The sequence below is a fragment of the Pseudochaenichthys georgianus genome, chromosome 17 (assembly GCF_902827115.2).
Source record: "Pseudochaenichthys georgianus chromosome 17, fPseGeo1.2, whole genome shotgun sequence".
NCBI classification, from domain to species: domain Eukaryota; kingdom Metazoa; phylum Chordata; class Actinopteri; order Perciformes; family Channichthyidae; genus Pseudochaenichthys; species Pseudochaenichthys georgianus.
In genome coordinates, this window is record NC_047519.1 from 3,914,347 (window position 1) to 3,939,910 (window position 25,564).

The 25,564-nt window shown below is 41.7% G+C and overlaps 2 protein-coding genes across 2 annotated transcripts in view; both read right to left on the reverse strand.

Moving 5' to 3' along the window:
- The window catches only part of kcnb2a (potassium voltage-gated channel subfamily B member 2a), a 50,248-nt gene extending 43,173 nt beyond the window's left edge, over window positions 1-7,075 (reverse strand). The window contains exon 1 of the mRNA XM_034105097.1: window positions 6,491-7,075. Within this exon, the coding sequence (XP_033960988.1) occupies window positions 6,491-7,075 (585 nt within the window). The remainder of the gene's footprint in view (window positions 1-6,490) is intronic.
- Window positions 7,076-12,817: 5,742 nt separating this feature from the next.
- The window catches only part of LOC117463013 (dnaJ homolog subfamily B member 6-like), a 14,213-nt gene continuing 1,466 nt past the window's right edge, over window positions 12,818-25,564 (reverse strand). Inside the window, exons 2-8 of the mRNA XM_034105419.2 lie at window positions 24,481-24,574; window positions 22,723-22,832; window positions 22,542-22,607; window positions 19,350-19,460; window positions 18,258-18,404; window positions 17,960-18,170; window positions 12,818-13,693 (exon numbers count right to left, since the gene is read on the reverse strand). Coding sequence (XP_033961310.1) covers window positions 13,588-13,693; window positions 17,960-18,170; window positions 18,258-18,404; window positions 19,350-19,460; window positions 22,542-22,607; window positions 22,723-22,832; window positions 24,481-24,545 — 816 coding nt within the window. The 5' untranslated portion in view covers window positions 24,546-24,574 and the 3' untranslated portion in view covers window positions 12,818-13,587. The remainder of the gene's footprint in view (window positions 13,694-17,959; window positions 18,171-18,257; window positions 18,405-19,349; window positions 19,461-22,541; window positions 22,608-22,722; window positions 22,833-24,480; window positions 24,575-25,564) is intronic.

Genomic DNA, 25,564 nt, shown 5'->3' on the forward strand with positions numbered 1-25,564 from the left:
GGCCAGTCTTCGATGGCTCTGTGTCAGGCTCAAAGAGCCTTAGGTTTGCCGAATGCCAACCAGTTTTTCCACTCTCACATTTGTGAGCCTGTTGCGAACCTTTGTGTGGTCTCAATAGCCAGTGTGCTATGGCATGGATATTGAAGTGTACTTGAATGACATCTGTTAGTTTTAGTCAAGATTATGCTAAAATATACTTTCCCCAACTATATTTAAGTTCCCTATGAAGAGCCAACCTTCAATTTAGAAAATTCCCAGTTTATTCCCGTTAATTCCCGTGGAAACTTTCCATCTTTCAAAATTCCCGGAATTTTGCAACCGTACTCATAACACCCTTATTACTCATCTTAACTGCACATCCAACATATCGACTAGCATCGTGAGATGACACAGAATAGATCGGTACATACATCATCAGTCCATGATAAGAACTCGCGAAGATATTAACAAGAACAGACATCAAAAGATGTGGCGCTAGGTAACTAAAAACACTAACATGGCTCACTTTTGTCGTTGTCTGGTCAAAAGTGGTCTTCAATGGCATTAAAACGATGAAAACGCTGCTGAAGTTAATCCATAGGTTAATCCAATGTGTCTGTGTCCCTTTGAAATGATTTCTGATAATCCATGAGCAATAAACCTGCTTTTCCGTTTCCAGATGTCAGAGCGAGAGATAGGTTCGCTCTGATGCAAAACTGCATGCGCAAAGCCCCCACTTTTTTTTGTTAACGTGTCTATGTGGAAGTTACCCTTCGATTCTATTGGCTCTAACGGTTGAAAAGAGATGTCAATCACCAAAATCGACCAATGTGTTCCAGAGAAATGGTAAAAACGCCCATTTCGACCCAAATCACAATGGGTTTTTTTTTTCTAAAACTCTCTAAAAAGGGGAAATGTCACTTATTTTGCATCAATCTTGATACAGGGTACTTATTATATGTTGTACTTTGGATTCCTAACGCTTTTAGTCTACTTTACCATCATCCAAAGTTAGTTTTCACTATAAGTACAAAATAATTTTTGGACGGACACTATAATTTACAATTTTTTACTATGTTCAATCTGAATTTTCTTTCAAATAAAAAACATCTATATTGATTCTGACTTTTCCACATCCAACTCACAGGTTTATCATTACTTTGAGAAAAGAGATTATTAATTTAACCATTTTAGAAGTGTAGTTATGCTCATTTGTTCTGGAAATGTAATTTTTCGAGCCTGAGACCTGAAAAACGGGCTCAGGGTTAACAGGTTAATCGTCCTTGTTGGTTAAATTGAATAAACTTCATAAAAACCAAGTCACTTTCCCAAAGTGACTGTGAAAGTTAGAGAATCTGAATTTTAATTGTTCTTTCCCCTTAAACATGAATACAAACATAAATCAGCTTCTTATTTGACAGCTTTTTTATTTACAGTTGTACTAGCTGGCTGTAAAGGGTTTAAAAACGAATGCCTATGTTGCATGCTCAAAGTTGTGTTCTAAACTAAACTGAAAACATATGATAAAAGACCAAAGACTTAAAGGTCCCATCATATGCTTTTCTGGTAATTACCTGTCCCCTTGTTATGTAGCTTTTTGTTGTGCGTAGATGGCTCTACTATTGTTCCCTAGTTAAGGTTTCCTGTTTAGATGGGTTCCTGTTTTATTTTGATAGTCTTATACCCTCATGTGTCTATGGTACAATTCCTGCCTTGTCTGTTTTCCTGCTGTTGTGATTGTCTAATTGTCTTCACTTGATGTCTGTCTATTTATAGTTCTCGTCTTCCCCTGTCTTGTTACCAGATTGTCTTGTGCGTTTCCAAGCATTCCAGCATTATAATCATTGTCATCGTCCATAAATTACAGTAATTATTCATAGATAGTTAGATTAAGTAAGGTAAGATTAGTAAGTATTTTTGTATTAGTATTTTGTAGTTTTAGATAGTTCAGGTAAGACGTTGTATTGAGTGTTTGTTTGGTTGTTTATGTATTCGGTGTATTCCTACCTGTTTACATTAAAACGCTATATTTTAATACTTTGTCCGTGTCTGCATCGTGCATTTCATATGTAATGCTTGGATTATAAGCCATACTCCTAAATCATTCTGTGTGGGCGTGTGTGTGTCCACTATGAACAGGTGACCATGCATGCAGACCTGCATACCTAGAGGAAATAAATTGTTTTGCGTATGTATGTTGTATAATATGGCTGGGAACAATGGAGACATTATTAACATGTCTATCCGGAAATATTAATATAACAATCCTGTTTGTGTGTGTCTGTGTGAGCGTCATAACTAAGGGATAATGTAAAAAATATATAATCAGAAGAGCCAAAAATAAAAAATAAGAAGATTACACAGATTATCTAAAGTGTACTCAAGTAATCTCTATTATTGGAATAGTTAATACTCATATTATCCAATAAAACTCCAAACTATCATGTCCATCTGGACTCTGAACTGCTGTGTGTGTGTGTGTGCGTGCGCGCGTGTGTGTGTGTGTGTGTGTGTGTGTGTGTGTGTGTGTGTGTGTGTGTGTGTGTGTGTGTGTGTGTGTGTGTGTGTGTGTGTGTGTGTGTGTGTGACTGAGACCAGCAGAACTTCTGTGTGTGAGTGTGTGCTTGTGCTTCAGTGTGTTGGCCATGTTTTCCAAATGAACAGGTAATGCTCCTGCTCTAATCAGCAGCAGCACTGAGCTGTACATGTGACCAGGGAGAGGCTCTCCTATTGGTGGAGAGCGAGCTGAATCACTGTCCTATGCTTCCAACAGTCACATGGACTTCTGAAGGTTGTATTTATAGAGTTAAACGCTGAACGTGACTTTCATATTTAAAGACGGACTGCAAAGAAATCTCCAAAGGTGTACAGATCCTCTCTCACACTGAAACTTTACCAAATGTCTGAACAAATATGATGTAAGTCAATGTGAAAAACGAATGGCCAGCATTAAAAAATAAATTCCAAAAATCTGCTTAATTTGTCGTGATAACGTAAAGAAAACGCCACTCTAGCCTCCTAATAATGATTTGACAAAAATCGACATGTTCGTAATTAAATCGGTGCAAAGTCCCTGTACCTCGTGTTCCTTCAGGCTTGGTGAGTTACAGATTACATGTAACAAGATTATGTTATCAGGATACAACAAAAAGGTAACTGTATTCACTGACAGTTAAATAAAAAAATTGTAAATCAGATTATTTGTACATTTAAAAAAAAAAGGGGAAAAAAGGGTATTACTAGCAGGATTATAATGGTACAATAGATTTTATAATTAAGATCAACATATCATAATATAGAGTCCCTGATTTTGTTGTTGTTGACATTTTCTATTTTATGTAGTAAAGTAAAGTAATCAGGTTACACTACTTTTTATATTTATATAGATTTGTTTCTACATGTATCTAGAAACGGAATAGAATTTTAAAGTAAACCCCAAACCGCCAAATGTGCTATTACTGGTCAGCTCCTTAACTCAGGCTGCATGCTTTAAATGTGGCCTCAGAGAATCAGACCTCAGTAAGCTGCTCCTTCTCTCTGAGACCTCGACCCATGCTGGGTGGACTCGTGTTGAAGGAGCCATTACATCAGGGCTGACCTCTGCTCATAATCAGTCCTGGTTAAGGTCTCCTCATGCTGCTGCTGACTGCTGACCCTGCTCCCCCCCCCGCTCCCCCACCCCTCAAACCTTCCTTGCCTTTCCACAAACTCATGTTGATACATTCAAACCATCACCCAATAAGATTATCCCTCTTCTCTCCCCTTGTTTCTTCCTTTCTCCTGCAGTTTTCATCTTATCTCCTCTCCTTCCCTGCTTTCTTCCCTCTATCCTCTTTTCCTCTCCTCTCCTCTTTTCATCTCATCTCCTCTCTCCTTTCCCACTTCAGTCTCCTCTCCTCCTTCTTATTTCGGTGTCTCAAAGGTATTCCGGTGAACACAGTATTGAATCCCTTAGTCTCAGTAATGTGAACAGGTAAATGTTTTTCATTTGTCCCGCTGCTGTCATCTGACAGCAGCGGGACAAATGATTAGTGATGGAGGGACGCTCTGCTCGGTTCTGTTTTCAGGAGCTTCCTCTCTGCTCTGCTGCAGGCAGTACGAGTAGCTCACTATGGTTAACAAACGGTATCATTATGTTTAAGCCTGCAGTGTGTACTGCTACACACAGCTTAGCACACACACACACACACACACACACACACACACACACACACACACACACACACACACACACACACACACACACACACACACACACACACACACACACACACACACACACACACACACACACACACACACACACACACACACACACACACACACACACACACACACACACGTGCAGGATTTCATATGTAATGCTTGGATTGTGTACACACACCTACAGTATGTCCACGACACTGCCCTGTCATACAGCCTCATATGAGGGGGATGGATGCCATGTATTGTATACTCTACTGGCATGGCAAAAAGCACGCAAAAAAGGTGGCGAGTCAATATACTAACTTACAGAAAAACAATGTTTTGTTTTGACAATGTGTTCATACGATTTCAATTTAAGATGAACGGTTTAATACTATAGCAGACTTCTTCTCGTAGTCATCCAGAGACAGATATCTCAAACCCTAAACAAATAAAACTCACACTTTCAGCACAAATACAACTTTGGTTTGTTTGTCTTACAATACTGAAGCCTAATTGAGTCTTGGCCAATAATTGTAACAATACAAACAGAGAGAAATTGTCCATGCGGTCATGTTGCATCGCACCATCTATTCTCCCCAACTTTCCTCAGGTCTGCATATCTTTGATTCGTCATACATATTTCTAGACTCCAAAACTGAACCATAAACTCCACCTTGAGATTAAGATGCAATGAGAAAGGAGGTTTTTATATCAACAATATTACTAAGGTATTATTGTTGAATAGATTATTATATGTGTATATTCATAGATAGGGTTGGACTTAGACAGGTAGACTTCAAAAAAAGTTTATTGATGCCGTTATCTAAGACAAACAGGACGTTGGCCATTTTGAATGAAGTGTGATCGTTTTAGTTGTTTTTGGCCATTTTCATTTTCATGTCTACCTCAAAGTTTGACGCGATGCCTTCGACTCACGCTCACAACTATCCTCTGGATGGGGATGATTGAATATGCGCTGATTCCAACATTTGACATAAGATTCAATCACAGTTGTTAGGACCCAAATTGGTGGGGGGGGGGTTAAGTAATTGGCAAAATGCCTACATAGTCATACTTCTACCTACATAGTTGTACTTGGTTATAATATTCAAATAATTAAAAGTAATAGTTTTCATTATGCACCATTTTGAAGTGCTATTATTACCATTTCATTACAGCACTTTGGTCAACTGAAGGTTGTTTTAAATGTGCTATAAAATAAATAAAGATTGAGATGTTATATTATTAAATAATTATTTTTGAAACAGTTCAAGCAGTAAATCTCGGGGGTGGTACACATTCTATACTGTAGGTTATTTATAATATTATGTATTCATACACACTTGATAATTCAAAGAGAACAATGGCAATAACGGTAAGATAATAAAATACTGTGTTTGCAGCTTTAACACATCAACCATAAGAAGTTAAGTGAATACATGTTGCCCCTTTAACCTCAGGTAGTAGGCTATTAAAAACATAACTATGACAAAGATAAGGGATTCCTAAGAGACTGATTAACATGAGAAATATTTTCATTTTCCAGTACGAATACTTCATCCAACAGAATAAACTGTCACTGTTTCAGGGGACAGGAAGCTGTTTTTACACAATTATTTCTGGTTAAATTGATCAAATGTTATATTTATCCAACCTTATTTGTATTATTTATTAACACATAATAGTATCTAAATCATCATAATGGTCTTTTCATCTCGCACTCCCCCTTTTTTTAACAATACTAAGTTCTAGGGAATAGCATGTTAGAATGTAAAGGGAATACATGACAAAAGAAAGGTTAAGAGCTGTGCCGCGGACAGAGACGTCCAGGTGCCGCCCTGATGTGGAGCGCAGCCCCCCCCAAAGGGAGTAGCTCTTTCATGTGTTGATGCTATTCATTTATTTAATGTATTTTACGTTGAACTCATCTTATTTGGCTGGATCTAAACATTGACCTACATCTTCCAATGTCCACACCCCCAGTGTGTAAAGCTTCCTGTTAGAAGTGTATCAGTAGAACTTCAACACGCTGACCGGAACTGACCGTGACTTTGCTCTGTGTGTGAAATCAGAAAATGCTTTCAATCCTGGACCATCTTCCCTTTAGTGTGTGTGTGTGTGTGTGTGTGTGTGTGTGTGTGTGTGTGTGTGTGTGTGTGTGCAGCATGTGTGTGTGTGTGTGTGCAGTGTGTGTGTGTGTGTGTGTGTGTGTGTGTGTGTGTGTGTGTGTGTGTGTGTGTGTGTGTGTGTGTGTGTGAGTGTGCAGTGTGTGTGTGTGTGTGTGTGTGTGTGTGAGTGTGTGTGTGTGTGTGCAGCGTGTTACCTTGGCAGCCAGAGAGGAGCTGGGTTTCTCCAGCAGGTCCCACAGCTTCTGCCTCTTGTCCCCGCAGCAGCCCAGCTCCTCCACCTCCCCCTCCTTCTCCCGCAGCGTGTCGGCCTCCCGCCGCAGCTCCTCATTCATCTGCTCCTTCTTCTGGTGGTAGCGCGCCTGGCAGCAGGACTCCAGGTAGATCTCGTCGATCCCCCAGTAGTCCAGCTCCTGGCCGAAGGACAGGGCGCACATCTCCTCCATCATGTGCAGCTTCCCCGTCCTGTAGAAGTTGAGGATGGAGGAGAAGGCCACCGGGTGCCGGTCGAAGAAGTACTCGTTCTCGGTCAGGCTGTAGTCGTCGCAGATCTCCAGCAGGGACTCGTGGGTGTTGCAATCTCTGAGGCGGCCCAGCCGGGTCCTGGGCAGCCGGTCCAGAGTCCTCCACAGGACCTCGTGTGTGAGCCCCCCGACGTTCAGCCGGACCCTCCGACACCGCGCCTTGATGCGGATGATGTCGATGGGCTCAGGGGGGAGCATCGGGCCTGAGGGGGGCCGCGGGGTGACCTTAGGGGTGCTGGAGTTCAACTTGTCTGACATGTTGCCTCTGTGTGTGTCTTACTGTTTAGTGTGTGTGTGTGTGTGTGTGTGTGTGTGTGTGTGTGTGTGTGTGAGAGAGTCTGGAGCTTGTGAGGCTCAGTTAGAGGAAGGTGGGGGTCCGTCGAGTTCAGACTCTACTCCTAACTCCGGGTTAGATCCATGGCTGCAAAACAAGTCAGAACACAGTCAGTTATTTTTATATTAATACATAACAATATTTAAATATTCATACTGTGAGTTTCACCTCTCACTATCTTTTTTATGTTTTATCTTTTTAAGTTTTATGAAACAGCATGTTAGAATTTAAAAGTGGACATAAGACAGACATATTCTGACTAGTCCCTGATGAATTCTAAATGTCCATCATCGTTTCTCTTTCTCTGATAGTTACTCAGTTATTTGGTCTCAGCTGTTTCTCAGTTTCTACATGGCCGTAAAACAAGTTGATATACATGTACTAAATCACGTCTGGAGTCCTCTCAGTGAACACAACATGTAAGGCAACTATTAGCATGCTGGGGGGTGTCTGTGGCTCTGAAGCTGGATAGTGGTCCTTCAACAAGGTTGGTGGTTCAACCCCCCTGCCGTCTAAATGTCAATGTGTCCATGGGCAAGATTCATAACCCCATGTTGGCTCCTGATGGCCACCAGTGTGTGAGTATAGTCTCACGGGGGAGCAGGTGCACCTTGGCAGCCTCTGGAGGAGTGCATGGGACACGCTTCACAGTATGCAGAGACCTGAGCAGTGCTGGATGCGTGCAGGCTCAACAGGTGCCCAGCAGCTCATGTCTGCAGGTCCATCTGTCCCACTGGATGCTGAAAGAGGACGGGACTAATGTACTAAATATCTTTGTCAGTGTGCTAAGTTCCCAGCCTGCATGTGAGGCTGCGTTTACCGCAGTGAAATGGATGCCACGTCTTTATGTTGGACATACACGCACAGACACACACACACACACACACACACACACACACACACACACACACACACACACACACAGACACGCACAGACACACACACACAGACACACACACAGACACGCACACAGACACGCACAGACACACACACAGACACGCACAGACACGCACACACACAGACACAGACACACACACACACACACACACACACACACACACACACACACACACACGCACAGACACACACACACACGCACAGACACGCACAGACACACACACACACACACACACACACACACACACACACACACACACACACACACACACACACACACACACACACACACACACACACACACACACACACACACACACACACACACACACACACACAGAAACATGCACAGACATATTTAATATTAAGTTTAAATATAAAATAAAAGGTTAAACTTAATAGTATGGCTTTCAACTAACAAGTGATGAGTAATGTGTTGACATAATACAGTTTAGTGTCTCCAGTATCTTGTAAACCCCAGTTGGTGTTTTAATGATATCCCCTAACTAAGCATCTTAAAGAGACCAGATGTTCTTATGTAATGAATACCAATGGTAACAAACGGAATCTAAACTGCACACAGCCGTCCTCCTATTGGCCCAAGGGCTTACGCTGCCATTAGAAGTCCTGTGACTGCAGGACCTTTATCTGATTGTGTAATGGAGTTCCACTAAATCCCAGCAGCGGCATTAGGCTTCGTCTCCCCTGGCTCAAGTCTGCCTTAGTTAATTATAGACTGTCTATCTCCTCCCGGGACACTCACAGGACACTCACGGGACACTCACAGGACACTCACAGGACACTCCCAGGACACTCACAGGACACTCACAGGACACTCCCAGGACACTCATAGGACACTCACAGGACACTCACAGGACACTCACAGGACACTCACAGGACACTCCCAGGACACTCACAGGACACGGCGACGTGAGGACCCAAGCTGCTGAATCACCTCATCCAAACCTCACCTCTAAAGAAATGACACAGTCATGTCTGTACCATGACGTCTGAGATGATCATACATAAGCCTATGATATAAACCATGATATACTTAATTGTCATACATAATTGTGTATAAAAATGACATAGATTAATTGTTTTAACTTTCTTTTCCATGAAACCAGACCAAATGCAGAGACAAGTTAGATCCTGCACATTGAGAATAAGAGTCCGAAGTGAGAGCTTCCACTTAGCGGTGAAGAGATTAAGGGACTCAGGATTAACCTCTCATTAAGCGCCTGAGCCCACGGCAGAAATACAAAGTACATAGAAAGTGAGCAGAACTACAATTATAATCGTTTTACTACAATTTACGTCCTGAATAAAAGCAAACTGCTAACACTATTTGTGTTAACATTTGAAATGTGTGTAAAGTCAAAGAAAACCCCACCTGTGTAAAACGCGCTGGTATCTGGGAGAACTCTTGCCGCTCCAGGTGTCACCATAGCACCCGGCCGTTACCCCAGCCGCTGCGCCTGCCCTCCGGCTGCTGATCCGTGAAGCCTCCCGAGAGCACGCAGGCCGCTGGACATCCACATTTGTTTGGGGGGGGGGGAAAGAGTCAATTTCAGAGAGGAAATGTCCCGGTGAGAGTGTCCGCAAAACTGCGCGCCATGAGGGAAACACAGCAGAGACCGGAGAGACACCGACCGGCCGCGAGGAAGAGAGGAATAAAGGGATGAGAGAGGGAGAGGGAGAGGATGAGGGAGGAGGGGTAATTGGATTGAGGCGTTCAGCACCAAGGGCAGCTCCGCACCAACAGCTTGATTCCACAGAAACTCTCGCGCTGCCTGCGAAGCAATCTAACTCACTGAAAGAAAAATAAATGTTAAGAACAAAACAAACCAATCAGTTGATTATGAGTATCTGAGCGGTCCTCTGGGAATGGGATCTTCATTCCTGATGTTACAGATCCTATAAATAGAGATTACAGGATGTTTTCTGTGTTGTTTCAACTTTTTAAAGAGGATGTATCGTGTTTGAGAACAGACATGTGCACTGTATCGATTTAGAATGTTTAGTTAATAAAAGAGCTCTTCTGTTTCCATGGCAGCTCCCACAGCTCCACACAGGCTGCTCAGTCCAGCTCAGCTGCCCCCTAGGCCCCGCCCCCCAGGCCCCGCCTCCTGTCCTCTGGAGGTGTCAATCCAACCTCAGGCCTCCACACAGAGAAATGTAAATCCAAAGCAATGAGTTTACTTGTCATTTCTTCAGCTTATGAATACAAATTGACCATTTTAAAAAGTGTATTTCCATTTGGAGACTTTAAATGTTTGCCATAGTATAAATGTATAAGAGAATGAGTCCATATTAAGCTCTTAACAATTATAAATCAGAAAATAAAATGTCAAAGCAAATGAGCAGCATTACTGTATGTGTGTGCACTTGATTTTGAATGTAGGAATATGGAAGCTTCCATTAGATAATGTGTCTCCTCCCAGAGTATCTCTCCGTCCCAGTTTAGCACCCCCGAGCACTCTGTTGGACACTTACTGTGATCTGATCTCCATCAGCACTCTACAGATAGATTAGTGTAAGAAGAAGTAATATGCCCAATATGCATTCAGAGCATCCATAGTATTATTTATCAAATCAGCTGTTCACCTACTGAACTTTAAAAAAACAACAACATCAAATAAAAGCAATTTACAGCCCCCAGGATTTCAGATACATGTTTAGGCTATAGGCTCTGTTTCAGTTTAACTCATGTTTTAATGTGTGCATTTGCTGGTTCATATATTGTTTCAAAAAAGTATTTCCCTTTTAATTATTGTTTAACATTGATCTGATCACACATATTTTATGTAACTATGACGAAACTTTTCGAGCAAGGACTCGGAACACAAGGAGAACACAGGAGAGCTGCTCCAGCCAGAGAATTGACAAAGACATTTGCTGCAGCAACCAAGTCACACAGCTCCTGCCTGACCAATTCTGAAGTTCTCTCCCCATCCGACGTGTTTAGCTCTGAGAACATAATCAGCATTCTGCATGAAAAGACACAACAAAGCACTACGACTCCTTGTTAATATATATGTGCCAAAGGGTAACACGTCCCTGAATAGATGCACGACCAGAAGTCCCTAAATGCAAAACAAAGCTTCTCTTCAGGCCTGTGCTCTGCAAGTGCACTGTGCAGTGATAAACTGGGTCAAAGGTCAGAGCCTAGGTCAATATTTCCTCAGCAATACGTGCAATTGATTTTTGAATTATAAAAATAAGGGAACTTAGCAAGCTAGAAGTAGGTACATGTTTCAGGAAGAAGCAAACCCCACCAATCTGGAAAGAACCCCTTAAGAAAGTGGAACCCATAATGAGCTGAGGAGAAAGAGAATGACTGTAAAGGAAGTGCACCTGACTGAACTTACCCTTCACCCAGTGGCGTTTCTATATGTACACAAGTGGTGGGGCACAACCAACTTAGATGTCTATAAGCTTCTGCAGAGAGGTTCATGGCTGGTGAGGCACTGGCACTGACTCTTCAGGTTTACAAATATTATATTTTGACCTAAATCAAAATATAATATTATTTTCAAAAGCATTTTTTGTCTGATGCTTCAATTAATTTTAAACAGACAGTTCAACAGAAGGATACCCACAACATGTAATTTGATCATTTCAATATTGAATTGTTCTCTCTTAGTAAGATCCCATTTTCAATAAAATGGTGGTTTTACCTTGACTTGAAGATGAAGTCCATTTGCCTATCCTTCTGGACAAAAATCTCTATTACTTTTTTGTAAAAGTCCTCCTTATCTTCTTGTAGTTTCAAAAGTCCATCATAAATCTAATCTAATCAATAGATTTATGATTGGAAAATTATAAAAGTAGGGTAGACATGTGGATATTAACCGGCTGAACAAAACGTACATTTATCTAACAGCTACGTTTCCCACAGATCTTATTTGGAGCTATTTTCTAAAATCCCATGGAGAAATCTCATTGCTTTTAGGTCGAGGGAAGCCATGCGCAGTTTACTTCCGGGTTCTAGGACGCCTCACTGCAGCTCTCTCGGCTCCTCTTCACACACCACACTTTTCGCGGCACACGTACTTACAGCCAATCAGCTCTGAATGATGTGAGATGACGTATGGTGGGGATGGCAGCACTTTGCCCCTATGGTCATTATTTTTTTGCCACACACATTAAATAGGAAAATACTCTGAGCATGCGCAGTGTAGTTTTTACAGTCACCATTGACTTCTTTGACAGTAAGAGGGAGGGGCAGGATCGGGTTTTGTCCCACATGGCTCTAAACAGCTCAATGGGCACAGACTAAAACAGCAATGTACAGACGAATCAGATGATTAAACATGATCTTAAAATATATTTAATATATTTTTTAATTTATTTTTTTTGTAATCATTATTTGTAATACTTTCTGCTGACACTAGGTGGGGAAGTGCCCCACCTGCCCCTAATGACCAGTCGCCACTGCCTTCACCTCAGTACACTGTGTCACAACACTCAGATTGAGGTCATCTGTCGTTAGTTTTCAATCTAACAGTGTAAAGCTTGTGCCCGCATGCTTTGGCTGCATGCACTAATGTCGTCTGGCTAGTAGCATAACAAACCCCCCCCCAAATACAATTTTGCAAACAAACATCAGATTGCGAGTCCCACAGGTTTGACTGTACAGTGCACAGAGCTAGTCCGATTGTCTCTTTGTCAAATGAGTCTATTGTTTTTACCAAGAAGTTATTTAAGTCACATTCCTAAGAATCTGCAAACATGTGACTTATCTAACTGAGCATAGAGGGAGCAGCCATGTTTGAGCATCCTGAAAACAGGATGAAATTCAGATTTATTGGTTTTACAAAGTACACAAAATTCCTTCTATATCCATATATCATTTATAGAATGCCTTCCATTATTTGTGCATCATAATGCAGCTTTGACATTAAGACTCAACATTGACAGGTGTACATGCATAATTAAATAAACAGAAAACACATTGGTATTAGAACATATAAAATTGCATAACTCATCCTACCAGCATTTTTTTTTAATAAAAAAGAATTATTACTAAGAAGAGGTTAGACTAGCAGTAAACAGAGAGGGGGGGGGGGGGGGGGTTCAGTCGTTTTAACCCTCTTTTTAAAATCAAATTTTATTTTCTATTTTCAGATGGAGAAGCAAAGTCATGCCTTGTTTTCTGAACATAGTGGAGTGCATATAGAAAGTAACGTGGAGGCGGGGCGATGGGGGGGGCTGGTCATCATACATCAGAATAACACTGTGGTCCCAAACACAGAAACAATAACACCACCCTGAGCCAAAGAATGAACACTGCTCCAATTCAGAAACACATGAACGAAATGCATAGAAAGGTCTGCGTCCAAATCCTCCAATCGGAATCATCGGAGAGTCAGCGGGGGGGGGGGGCATAAACCTAAGTATGTACATCCAAACAACAGTAGAGACTATTATTACATCGGTTTGTTGCTTCTTTCCCTCCTTCTGCGTCAAGCTCAAGTTTGTTGGTGTGTTTGTGCTGAGGTAACACTCCTCCTCCTCTTCCTCCTCCTCCTCCTCTTCACTTGTGTTCCAGTCGCAGCAGTTGCTCCTTCCCGTTCACGGTGAGTGACCGCAGCTGGCCGTCCTCCTCCACCTCCACCCGCTCCTGACCGTTCTCTATAATTCTGCAAGAAGAGTACGAGGTACACTCTGGTGAGAGTGCTGACTAACACACAGACTGGAACACCCTGATGTGCAACTTAACACTTCAGATATTCCCTGGTTGCAATTCACGCTCCATTTGTTTTCAATCTGTAAACAGTACCAGCTTCTTCAACGGTCGTTTGAAAAATAAACTATACTTAAACTTTTCTTTTCTCCATGGTATACTGTCATTTTACTTAGTGTTTATTGATAACGTGTGCCTACTTTTTTAATATATTATGCCAGTCTAATCTTTTTAATTAATCATTTTCCCCGTTGCGAGACAAATAAAGGAATTCTGATTCAGGAACTTCTTTCCTCAAGTGAAAGTAAATAACTTTGGGCTTTGAAATATACTTTTAGCCTACTTTCCAGCAGTGTGAACCCGCAAAAGTTGAGTACCACAACGTTTTATGAAATAAATGTATAGTAGGGTCCCCAGCAGAGATGGGGTCGTTACTAAAAAAAAGTAATATATTACATATTACTTTAAAAAAAAGTAATATATTACACTACTTCGTTACTATCTACATAAAGTAATTCGTTACTTTACTCGCAGGGCCGGCCCGCCCCTCCCTACAGGCAGATCACGCAGACTGCTAAAGTTTCAAATGTTCTCTTTAGTTCAGTTTCCATTGTCGCATAAGACTGATCCAGATCCTGCATGTTTTCCTATCTGACCATGGCTGTCCTCTGTCTCCTGCTATCTGACCGTGGCTGTCCTCTGTCTCCTGCTATCTGACCGTGGCTGTCCTCTGTCTCCTGCTATCTGACCGTGGCTGTCCTCTGTCTCCTGCTATCTGTATATTTTGCGCAGTCTATCTCTGCTCACGCTGTTGCGTCAGCGTGTTCTCCTGCGTGTTGGCCATGTGTTGCACTGGAGCCAGACTTCAGCCGAGCACGTACGAACTGCGCATGCGTGAGTGGCAATAACTCTCCTTACCAGCAGGCAGCGGTAGTGTGTATTCGTCATTCAAAACAAGCAACAACCGGAAAACAGAGAAGAAGAACTACGTGTGTGTGTGTGTGTGTGTGTGTGTGTGTGTGTGTGTGTGTGTGTGTGTGTGTGTGTGTGATATAAATAAACAACAGCTATGTGCGTTAGCTTCACCTAGCATGTGTTCTTTGCAGGTGTTTGTTGAGGTTTGATTATGACTGATTTTAGAAAGTAACGAAGTAACGCGTGTCGGGGCAATGTTAGTAACTGTAGTGTGATATTATTATGTAATATTATTACAGTAACGCGTTACACCCAACTCTGGTCCCCAGCACATAGAAACTGCCGGATGCTAACTAGGAAACTAACTCACTAGGCAATTTGCACAGATGGTATAAGTTGCATTAATTAGCATAGGCAGACAGTAGCTAAAAATTGGCTTTGCTGATTTAGACAAATGTGGAGTTGTTTTGGATGTTATGGAGGATGTCAATTTTATTTCTGACATTTTTAGGATAACAAATTTGAGTCCCCAAAATTATTAAAATCGAACCAAAATGCATAAAGATCAGCCCACAGGGGGACAATATGGACACTTCCTAGTTCACACATCCTCAATAACACCCAGAACAACTCCAGCATTGCACAAATAGGCCGAGCGACTTTGTAGCCATTGTCTGTATATGCTAATTAATGATAATGAACAAGCCTGTTTTGAAAATGTAGGAAGTAGAAGGTACAGGTATTTGTGTTAAATGTAAGGAGAACAAGTAAATGTCAAGAGTGGAGTCAAGTACTGACACCAGAACAATGTACTTAAGTGCTTCATTAGATCATGTCAGCAGCAGCAGAAAGATGCTAACCCTAACAGCTGTACACGGCTGCCCCCCCCACTTCTCTAGTCTAACCATCCCAGACCCCCAACACATGTGACCTTTTCACCTTCTATCAGACAGTACAGATGTACCGTCAGACTATAAACAGACAGGGACAGAGGTGGGATTTATCCCCTCAGTTATGACCTCCAGATCCTTTTAGTAATTGCATGACCGAGTGAAGTGGAGGAAGTGGCGTCACAGTGTTAGCCTTTTAATAATGACTAAATATTCTCCTGAACATGCTTTGTGTTGCGTTGTGTGTTGTGTTAAAGGGTTTCTTTCTGTGCCTGTTTTGATGCATTTTCAGTTATTTGTGCCACCTGTGTAACCTTTTCCTGTCCTTCTCATATTATTCAACAATCAGCCTAATCAATGCGGTGGATGGATCGACAAAATAATAAGCTTATTGTTTCGTCGATCCACATTGATTAGGCTAACCCTTTTAAAGCCAGTTGCATCGAGGGAGAGCTTTATTTTTTAGTAGCGTTCAGGTTGATTCCACATTAGGATGATGATTATCTTCTCTATTTCTATTCTATAGATTTTTTACTAGATCAATATGCTCGTTTTCAGTTTAGTCATTATTACTGCAATACTGGATAGACTTTATTTAGGTCTGTCACCTCACTACCTGCTCAACGTCTGTGGACCAGTGCTGCACTGATGGCAGCATTTTTAAATGTAGACTTGCATAATAGACTGAACAAAAATATAAATGCAACACTTTTGTTTTTGCTCCCATTTTTCATGAGATGAACTCAAAGATCTATAACATTTTCTATATACACAAAATAACCATTTCTCTCAAATATTGTTCACAAATCTGAAAAAATCTGTGATAGTGAGCACTTCTCCTTTGCCGAGATAATCCATCACCTCACAGGTGTGGCATATTAAGATGCTGATTAGACAGCATGGTTATTGCACAGGTGTGCCTTAGGCTGGCCACAATAAAAGGCCACTCTAAAATGTTGAGTTTTATCACACAGCACAATGCCACAGATGTCGCAAGTTTTGAGGGAGCGTGCAATTGGCATGCTGACAGCAGGAATGTCCACCAGAGCTGTTGCCCGTGAATTGAATGTTGATTTATCTACCATAAGCCGTCTTCAAAGGCGTTTCAGAGAATTTGGCAGTACATTCAACCGGCCTCACAACCGCAGACCACGTGTAACCACACCAGCCCAGGACCTCCACATCCAGCATGTTCACCTCCAAGATGGTCTGAGACCAGCCACTCGGACAGCTGCTGCAACAATCGGTTTGCATAACCAAAGAATTTCTGCACAAACTGTCAGAAACCGTCTCAGGGAAGCTCATCTGCATGCTCGTCGTCCTCATCGGGGTCTCCACCTGACTCCGGTTCGTCGTCGTAACCACCTTGAGTGGGCAACTGCTCACATTCGATGGCGTCTGGCACGTTGGAGAGGTGTTCTCTTCACGGATGAATCCCGGTTTTCACTGTTCAGGGCAGATGGCAGACAGCGTGTGTGGCGTCGTGTGGGTGAGCGGTTTTCTGATGTCAATGTTGTGAATCGAGTGGCCCATGGTGGTGGTGGGGTTATGGTATGGGCAGGCGTATGTTATGGACGACGAACACAGGTGCATTTTATTGATGGCATTGTGAATGCACAGAGATACCGTGACGAGATCCTGAGGCCCATTGTTGTGCCATTCATCCACGACCATCACCTCATGTTGCAGCATGATAATGCACGGCCCCATGTTGCAAGGATCTGTACACGATTCCTGGAGGCTGAAAACATCCCAGTTCTTGCATGGCCAGCATACTCACCGGACATGTCACCCATTGAGCATGTTTGGGATGCTCTGGATCGGCGTGTACGACAGCGTGTTCCAGTTCCTGCCAATATCCAGCAACTTCGCACAGCTATTGAAGAGGAGTGGACCAACATTCCACAGGCCACAATCACCAACCTGATCAACTCTATGCGAAGGAGATGTGTTGCACTGCGTGAGGCAAATGGTGGTCACACCAGATACTGACTGGTTTTCGGACCCCCCCCAATATAGCAAAACTGCACGTTTCAGAGTGGCCTTTTATTGTGGCCAGCCTAAGGCACACCTGTGCAATAATCATTCTGTCTAATCAGCATCTTGATAGGCCACACCTGTGAGGTGGGATGGATTATCTCGGCAAAGGAGAAGTGCTCACTATCACAGATTCTTTCAGATTTGTGAACAATATTTGAGAGAAATGTTTATTTTGTGAATATAGAAAATGTTTTAGATCTTTGAGTTCATCTCATGAAAAATGGGAGCAAAAACAAAAGTGTTGCGTTTATATTTTTGTTCAGTGTAGATTTGATCCTTTAAAAAAATATATAATTATTTTTTGTATCTTTGGTAAAATCTATTTTTATTCTCTCTTCATGTTGTCAGTCCAGAGTCCCAGCAGGTGTCATGGTTACCTCTTAGTGGTGATCTTCCTGCCGTTGATGATCTTCGTGGAGGAAGACACAGAGCGGAAGTTTCCCATGCCTCCTCCTCCTCCTCCCCCTCCTCCGAAGGAACTGGAGGAAAACGAGGTGAAGCCTCCACCTCCCAGGCTGCCCATGGTTGTCATGTGACCCATGGGAGCCATATGACCCATGGGGCTCATAGAGCCGAAAGAACCGAAGCCTGAGAGAAACAGGAGAGGGAAAGTGTCATGAGGCAGGGGACAATAACAGGGGCTGTCTGTGTTTGAGTCATTGGTACAGGTCCTACCTGGGTCAAAAGGTGAGAAGCCAGCACCAAAGGGAGGAAAACCAACAAAGCCCCCGAAGAACGAGCCACCTGTCCGGCTGCGATGTCGCTGACTGTGGTGCCGCCGACCACCGCTGAAGAACGGATCCTCACTAAACGGATCTGCACCTGAGAGACAAGAAGCAGCAGGAGAGAGAGGGTTACAGAAGGAAGTGCATTTCAGCACTTCATTCAAAGGTTTTTAGGGTTAGAAGCCTGAAATTAGATTGGTGGTTTACACAAGCTGAAGAGATTTTCACATTTATTTCTACAATATAACATAGGTCAGTAAATACCCCACTGGTGAAAGTCTGAAGCTTCGATGTGATGCTGTCATAAAAACAGCTAACAAGTGACTGAATGAGACAAATGTCATCACGTCTGACATTAGCCGCCTTTAGTTTAGTGGGGACGGCGTGCAGTCATGTGATCGTGATGTAGCTTGTATATAGCCCAAATGATAAATTGTTGTTAATATGTGGAGATTATCCTGGCAAACAAAACGTCTAAGTATCACGAACATGTGTTTTCAACAGATCTTTTTTTCAGAAATCCCATTGCTTTTCGTCGAGGGATCTCTTCCAATGCTAATTTCTGGGTCGCCTCAGAAAATAACATCACTGCACCTCTTCGATAGATATCACCATTTAATTTCCCCTACCGATTACTTTCATTAGACAATTACTTTTAGTATTCAAATATTTTCTGAAGTGTTATTTAATATAAAGTTGAGGCACTTCCTTTATACAGTATGTGCACATTTTCAAACACACTTCCAGAGCATAAATCAAGCCATCGTCGATGTTTGAATGAAATTCTCAGTAGAAAACTTCTGAATATAAACAGTAATCAAATTGAAGAGTTTGCTGTACTTTCAGGGAATTAAGTAGAAATCCACAGAAATAACACCTTAACTGGTCATTCTATGTGTTCTGTCATGACCAAGGGTCTCCATTGTAGATCAATCACAACCGATGCAGGGGATGAGGAAGATTCTGATGAATGCTGAACATGTTCTGATCTGCAATTAGGTCAAACTTCTGGAGAAAGTGGAGATGTAATAATGGGACTTACCAAAGAAGTCAGCGAACGGGTCTCTGCCTCCAAAGAATTCTCTGAAGACGTCGTCTGGGTTTCGGAATGTGAACGGTTCTTGGAAATGATTTCCGTTGTGGAAATGCCCTCCTGAAACATGTCAATACAAACTGATGTAAGCAGTACGAACAGAACGAGACGAAAACATTACAAAATGCGTTCAATAGTGCCAGGTCAGCATTTATTTGCAGCATTCGGACCCATCCAATCCATTATTGTTAATCAGTTTCTTTTTCTTCTGATTTGTGAATTGTTATTTAGTCATTTCATGTTTTTTGTTTGAACTGTATCTCATCTTGTTACGTTTGCCCCTGTAACCAAATCATGTCTTAAAATAAATAAGAAAAAGTTTTTTTTTAAAGTGCTTCAAAAGCTGATTTCCAGTGAACACACTGAGCTTTGAAGAAGTAGGTAACAAATGTGTAGTTTGGCCGTTGGCAAGAAAATGTTGAAGGGCAAGCAATAAACATTTCATGGTCACTAATATCTTCAGATCCATGAAGGTTTTCAGCTGTACCTGGAAATGACTCATACTTTAGTCAAATGTCATGCTTTTTGATCTGAATCAGAATCATATTCAATATTCATCTAGGGAACAATGGGTTTGAGACTGTGCTAAATGTTTCAATCAAATAGAAATACATTTAAAAATAGAATGAAATTATAAACACAAATGAGTTGGAGTGAGAATTTGCAATAGGAAGATAAGTTTAAATAAATATCATTTTATAAAAATAAGAATTTAAAGTATGACCAGTCAAATAATAATAATAATAATAAGGTAAACAAAATAGAAAATAATATTTATATAAACGTAAAAAGTTCAAGTTAAAATGTGCACATTGCAGAGGTGGGACCAAGTCATTGTTTTGCAAGTCCGAGTCAAGTCTCAAGTCTCTGCTCTCAAGTCTGAGTCAAGTCTCAAGTCTTTGCTCTCAAGTCCGAGTCAAGTCTCAAGTCTTTGCTCTCAAGTCCGAGTCAAGTCTCAAGTCTCTGCTCTCAAGTCCGAGTCAAGTCTCAAGTCTTTGCTCTCAAGTCCGAGTCAAGTCTCAAGTATTTGCTCTCAAGTCCGAGTCAAGTCTCAAGTCTCTGCTCTCAAGTCCGAGTCAAGTCTCAAGTCTTTGCTCTCAAGTCCGAGTCAAGTCTCAAGTATTTGCTCTCAAGTCCGAGTCAAGTCTCAAGTCTTTGCTCTCAAGTCCGAGTCAAGTCTCAAGTCTCTGCTCTCAAGTCCGAGTCAAGTCTCAAGTCTTTGCTCTCAAGTCCGAGTCAAGTCTCAAGTCTTTGCTCTCAAGTCCCGAGTCAAGTCTCAAGTCTTTGCTCTCAAGTCCGAGTCAAGTCTCAAGTCTCTGCTCTCAAGTCCGAGTCAAGTCTCAAGTCTCTGCTCTCAAGTCCGAGTCAAGTCTCAAGTCTCTGCTCTCAAGTCCGAGTCAAGTCTCAAGTCTCTGCTCTCAAGTCCGAGTCAAGTCTCAAGTCTTTGCTCTCAAGTCCGAGTCAAGTCTAAAGTCTTTGCTCTCAAGTCCGAGTCAAGTCTCAAGTCTTTGCTCTCAAGTCCGAGTCAAGTCTCAAGTATTTGCTCTCAAGTCCGAGTCAAGTCTCAAGTCTTTGCTCTCAAGTCCGAGTCAAGTCTCAAGTCTCTGCTCTCAGAGTCTTTGCTCTCAAGTCCGAGTCAAGTCTCAAGTCTTTGCTCTCAAGTCCGAGTCAAGTCTCAAGTATTTGCTCTCAAAGTCCGAGTCAAGTCTCAAGTCTCTGCTCTCAAGTCCGAGTCAAGTCTCAAGTCTTTGCTCTCAAGTCCGAGTCAAGTCTCAAGTCTCTGCTCTCAAGTCCGAGTCAAGTCTCAAGTCTCTGCTCTCAAGTCCGAGTCAAGTCTCAAAGGTCTTTGCTCTCAAGTCCGAGTCAAGTCTCAAGTCAGGATGGGCAGGTTCAAAACGATTCTTAAACAAGTCATTATGTGCTTTTCACCAAATGTAATGACATCGATCAAACAGAATATACTTAATAATTAAACAGCTCTTTATTAGTCACATTCATAATTGAATAATCCATTTCTCTCTGCTGGTAAAGTAACGTGTTGTTTTCCTATTTTTAGAGGGATCCGTAAGGTAAGGCTACCGTGACGGTTGATTCAGAAGGAGTTAATGTATAAGATCCCTGATGTTGAGGTGACCAGAATATTTTATTTCCACTGTGCACACATGTTTGTGAGGGACCCAGAATCTATCTTTATGCCAGGGATAATGTGCAGCCAGGCGGTCTCTATGGGGAAGAGAACACCTGCATCTAGATCCCTCTGCAGGTGGTACTTTAACTATATGTTGATGCCAATACTTTTCTACTTTTACTCGTAACATTTTGAATGCAGAACTTTTTATTGTAACCGAGTATTCCTACACTCTGGTACTTTTACTCAAGTACAAGATCTGAACTTCTCCCATCTCTGACAATAAATCCTGAGTGGTTACCAAAATAAAGGTAACCAAAAAAGGTTATTTTAATTTTTACAAATCCTGCACTCAGCTTTGCTTTCTCCAGTATCATTGAAAAGCAGCAAGATGCTGCTTCTTTTTTCGGTTTTCGCGCTCATTTCTTGACTTTATTCCGACGCGCACATTGCATTTAAATCCGTCTCGCTCTCTATAGCTGGAGCTCCTATACCTGCTGTGCCCCCCGACCCTTCTTTCACATAATGGTATGATCCTAGTGTGTCCTCGACATATGATTGGCCGCATGGTGGCCCAGCTAAATAAAGTCCCGCCCCTGCCTGCAAGGATTCTCAGCAGAGTAGGAGCGGCTGGAGATTCTGCTCTCACCGACGGGGGCTGCTCTTCTAGCGGCAGCTCGCGATCGGCGTGTTGGAGACCTCTGAATTAATGATCAAGTCACCCTCAAGTCAGAGGCTCAAGTCCAAGTCAAGTCCCGAGTCATTGGTGTTCAAGTCGAGTCGCAAGTGTTTTGTGATTTTGTCAAGTCGAGTCTCAAGTCATCAAATTGGTGACTCGAGTCCAAGTCATGTGACTCGAGTCCAAGTCATGTGACTCGAGTCCAAGTCATGTGACTCGAGTCCACACCTCTGGCACATTGTATAACATTTATCAAATTTAAAAAATATATATAAATAAAACTTAAGCTCCCCAGTTGTTTCCACACATAGGAAAGGATAGATTGATGTTTAACCTCTTCCTCCATTGTTCCCCGTCAGCCCCTCTTTGCCATAGCGATCATAAAGGCTCCTCTTGTTGACTGGAAGGGGAAATGAAAAGTGTTAAAGTAGAAAACAGTCCGACACATGAAGAGTAGATGAGGAGGGAGAGGAAGTGCATGTGATCAGGTATCTGTTCAGCGCTGAGGTACAAACCGTCTGAGAGCACCTCGTACGCCTCTGACAGCTCCTTGAACTTCTTCTCTGCCTCGTCCTTGTTCTCTGGGTTTTTGTCAGGGTGCCACTTCAAGGCCAGCTTTCTGTAACTACACCAAAACCAAGAGAAGATAACAACAGCTTAATAAAGCTCCACTGAAAACACTAAATACTGTGTTGTCTGTGCCTTTAGCTAGACATCATGACACATTATCCTGTGTGTCGCCTCGTGCTGCGTACCTGGACTCACATTCAGGTTCGGACTCAAGTCCAGAGGTTCAGGTTCAGGTCCGGACTTATAAGTCCGGACCTGAATCCATGGCTTGTGTCAAGTTGTGTGAGTGAACTTATTGTGAGCTAATTATCAATTGAAAATAAACTCATAATCAACTCAAATTCAAACTCGTCAGGTTTATTGCGCTCCCTTCCAACTTGTGTCTACATTTCTCTACAAAGTACAAATGTAACACTTTTTGCCACTTAGTCTACAAATGACAAATGACTGTAGTGACTGTACAGTCAGAGTGTACTGTACTGTCTGTACATTTTCTACAACTCTACATGTGTACATTATACAGTACATACTACATACATAGTGATGTACATACATACTGTTAGAAATAAAAATCAATGTTGATATGGCGTAATTTGAATTCAATACACTATTTAATTTAAATCAGTTTTATTCTGAAAAAAACGGAAGTTCAAACTATTAACTTAATACTTTTATTCTGAAAATTATTCACTTCCGGTTAGCATTAGCATGTGGCGAAATGCTACGTTTTTAAACCGTGAATCGAAGGTGAAATGACATGTGATGTTGTACACTGAGCACACTGGGGTTAGCACTCATGTATTCCCGCTGAATAACGTTTAGCAGGGAATGTTTAATAACCACAGACACCAGAATGATGTAATTTAGCAACAGAAAGAGGCAGGAATTGCATTGGACCCGCCCCCCGATGACGCCGACCAATAGGAGAAGACCTCAGATGACAACAGGAAGAGCAAGCCAAGAATTGATCTCTTCTACCGGCTGACCTCGGCTGACCTGGGCTGGGGAGATGAGGAGAGCGCCCTCCTTTTGCAATTTCATTTGTACACCACCGCATCTTTTGTGTAATTAAATGCTGTTACTTTTATAAGCTTCCCTTGACTCTTTTCAGTCTCTCCTGCCTTCAGGGAGGTTTTTAGATGGTTTAGAACAAAAAGGAGAATATACGTAAGTGCTAGTTTTTTGCGAGAGTCCAAGTACCGGTTCCCGACGTTGCGGTTTTAACCGGACTTGAAACAGCACTAGTGTCGCCCATCTGCAGTGTCATTTGGTTATTACTGTTGATATGGGATGTGAAACATTGTAATCGAATAATTACATTAAGTTTCTAATATCACTCAAACATATTGTCAATACTATGTGCTGTGATGAATGTTTTTACTATAGAAAATCTAGAAATACGACAAACATTTACTCAATGACCATCAAGAGTCATGTGTGCGTTCTCACTCAGTGTGAGGAATGCTCAGGGAAGATTGAAGAGCAGCAAAAACAAACGCAGAAGCGTTTTGATTAAACGCCACACACGTGTTGTCAAGTCGGTGAAGACGTTTCTTCATCTGCATGTGTTTTAGAACATTTGTATTTGCATAGTTTTTGGAACTGCAGTACATTCTTCTTGATAGAAATGAGTTGGGCCATCGTAGCACACTGTATTAGCAACATCACAGATGAAAAATAGCATTTGAAACTTATCGACTCACGCTTTCTTTATGTCATCTGCAGAGGATTCTCTCCGTACTCCTAACACTTGGTAGTACTCCACCATGATTAGGGGTAAGGCAGGAACTTCAGGAGCTGAAACAGAGACAGATGACATTGTTCCGACGAGCCACTATGGTCAGAGTCCTGGATGGAACATTCAGAACATCACCTGTATTAAACCAATCATGGCATATTTACACCGTGAATATATATATATACTGTACGTTATGTTTTTACACATAACATATCAATACATTGATCTCGCCAACAGGGCTAAATATGCTGAGGATAAGCAACATGCGTGAAAGACATCATTATTTGAGTTCCACATTTTTTCTTTTTTTCAATAATTATAATACTTGGGGGATGAAAGGAACATTTTAAAGAGTTTGAATAAAGCAGATGAATTCTGAATTTGTTTTAATTGGCCCTAATCCTCTTAAGTAAATATGGGACACAAAAAGAGACATTATGCATGACATAATAACAAAGCGGCACTTTTCACCACCTTTTCAATTGAACTAAGCATCATTTGGATTCCGAGTGACTTGCTAACATAGACCATTGCGTAACACGTTTTATGTTTAAAAAAGTATTTTTATTGATATTATCAGTGATATTTTTCTCTATCTATCAGTTTATTTGACAAGGGCAATGTTAGTAAAAGGTTACAAGAACTCAACGCAGATGTGGTGCTTGTAGTGAGTTTCTATTTGAGACCTTGTCCATGGTTAGACTTACCAACTATCATTCATACTGGTTTCAAACATAAATAACATCCCGCCTTACATTACAAGTACCAAAGTTGACGTTGAAGTACAGCCACATTTGGGCTGTGACCGTTCCATATTGAGGAATGTCTCTGAGCACCTCCTATCACAGGAAGCCTTTGTCTCCGAGCTGTGAACAACGCTCTCCTCTCAGATTCATTCTAAAATGCATTCACATGGTTATGTGTGCTAAGTGTTAAACAAAGGCTCCTTTGTAGTTCTGGTAAATAACAGAGCCCTCAGCCCAAAATCCTGCAGGATTTGAAAAAGTTTAAACACTTTTTCAAATAAGTAAACTGAATTACTTTATAAG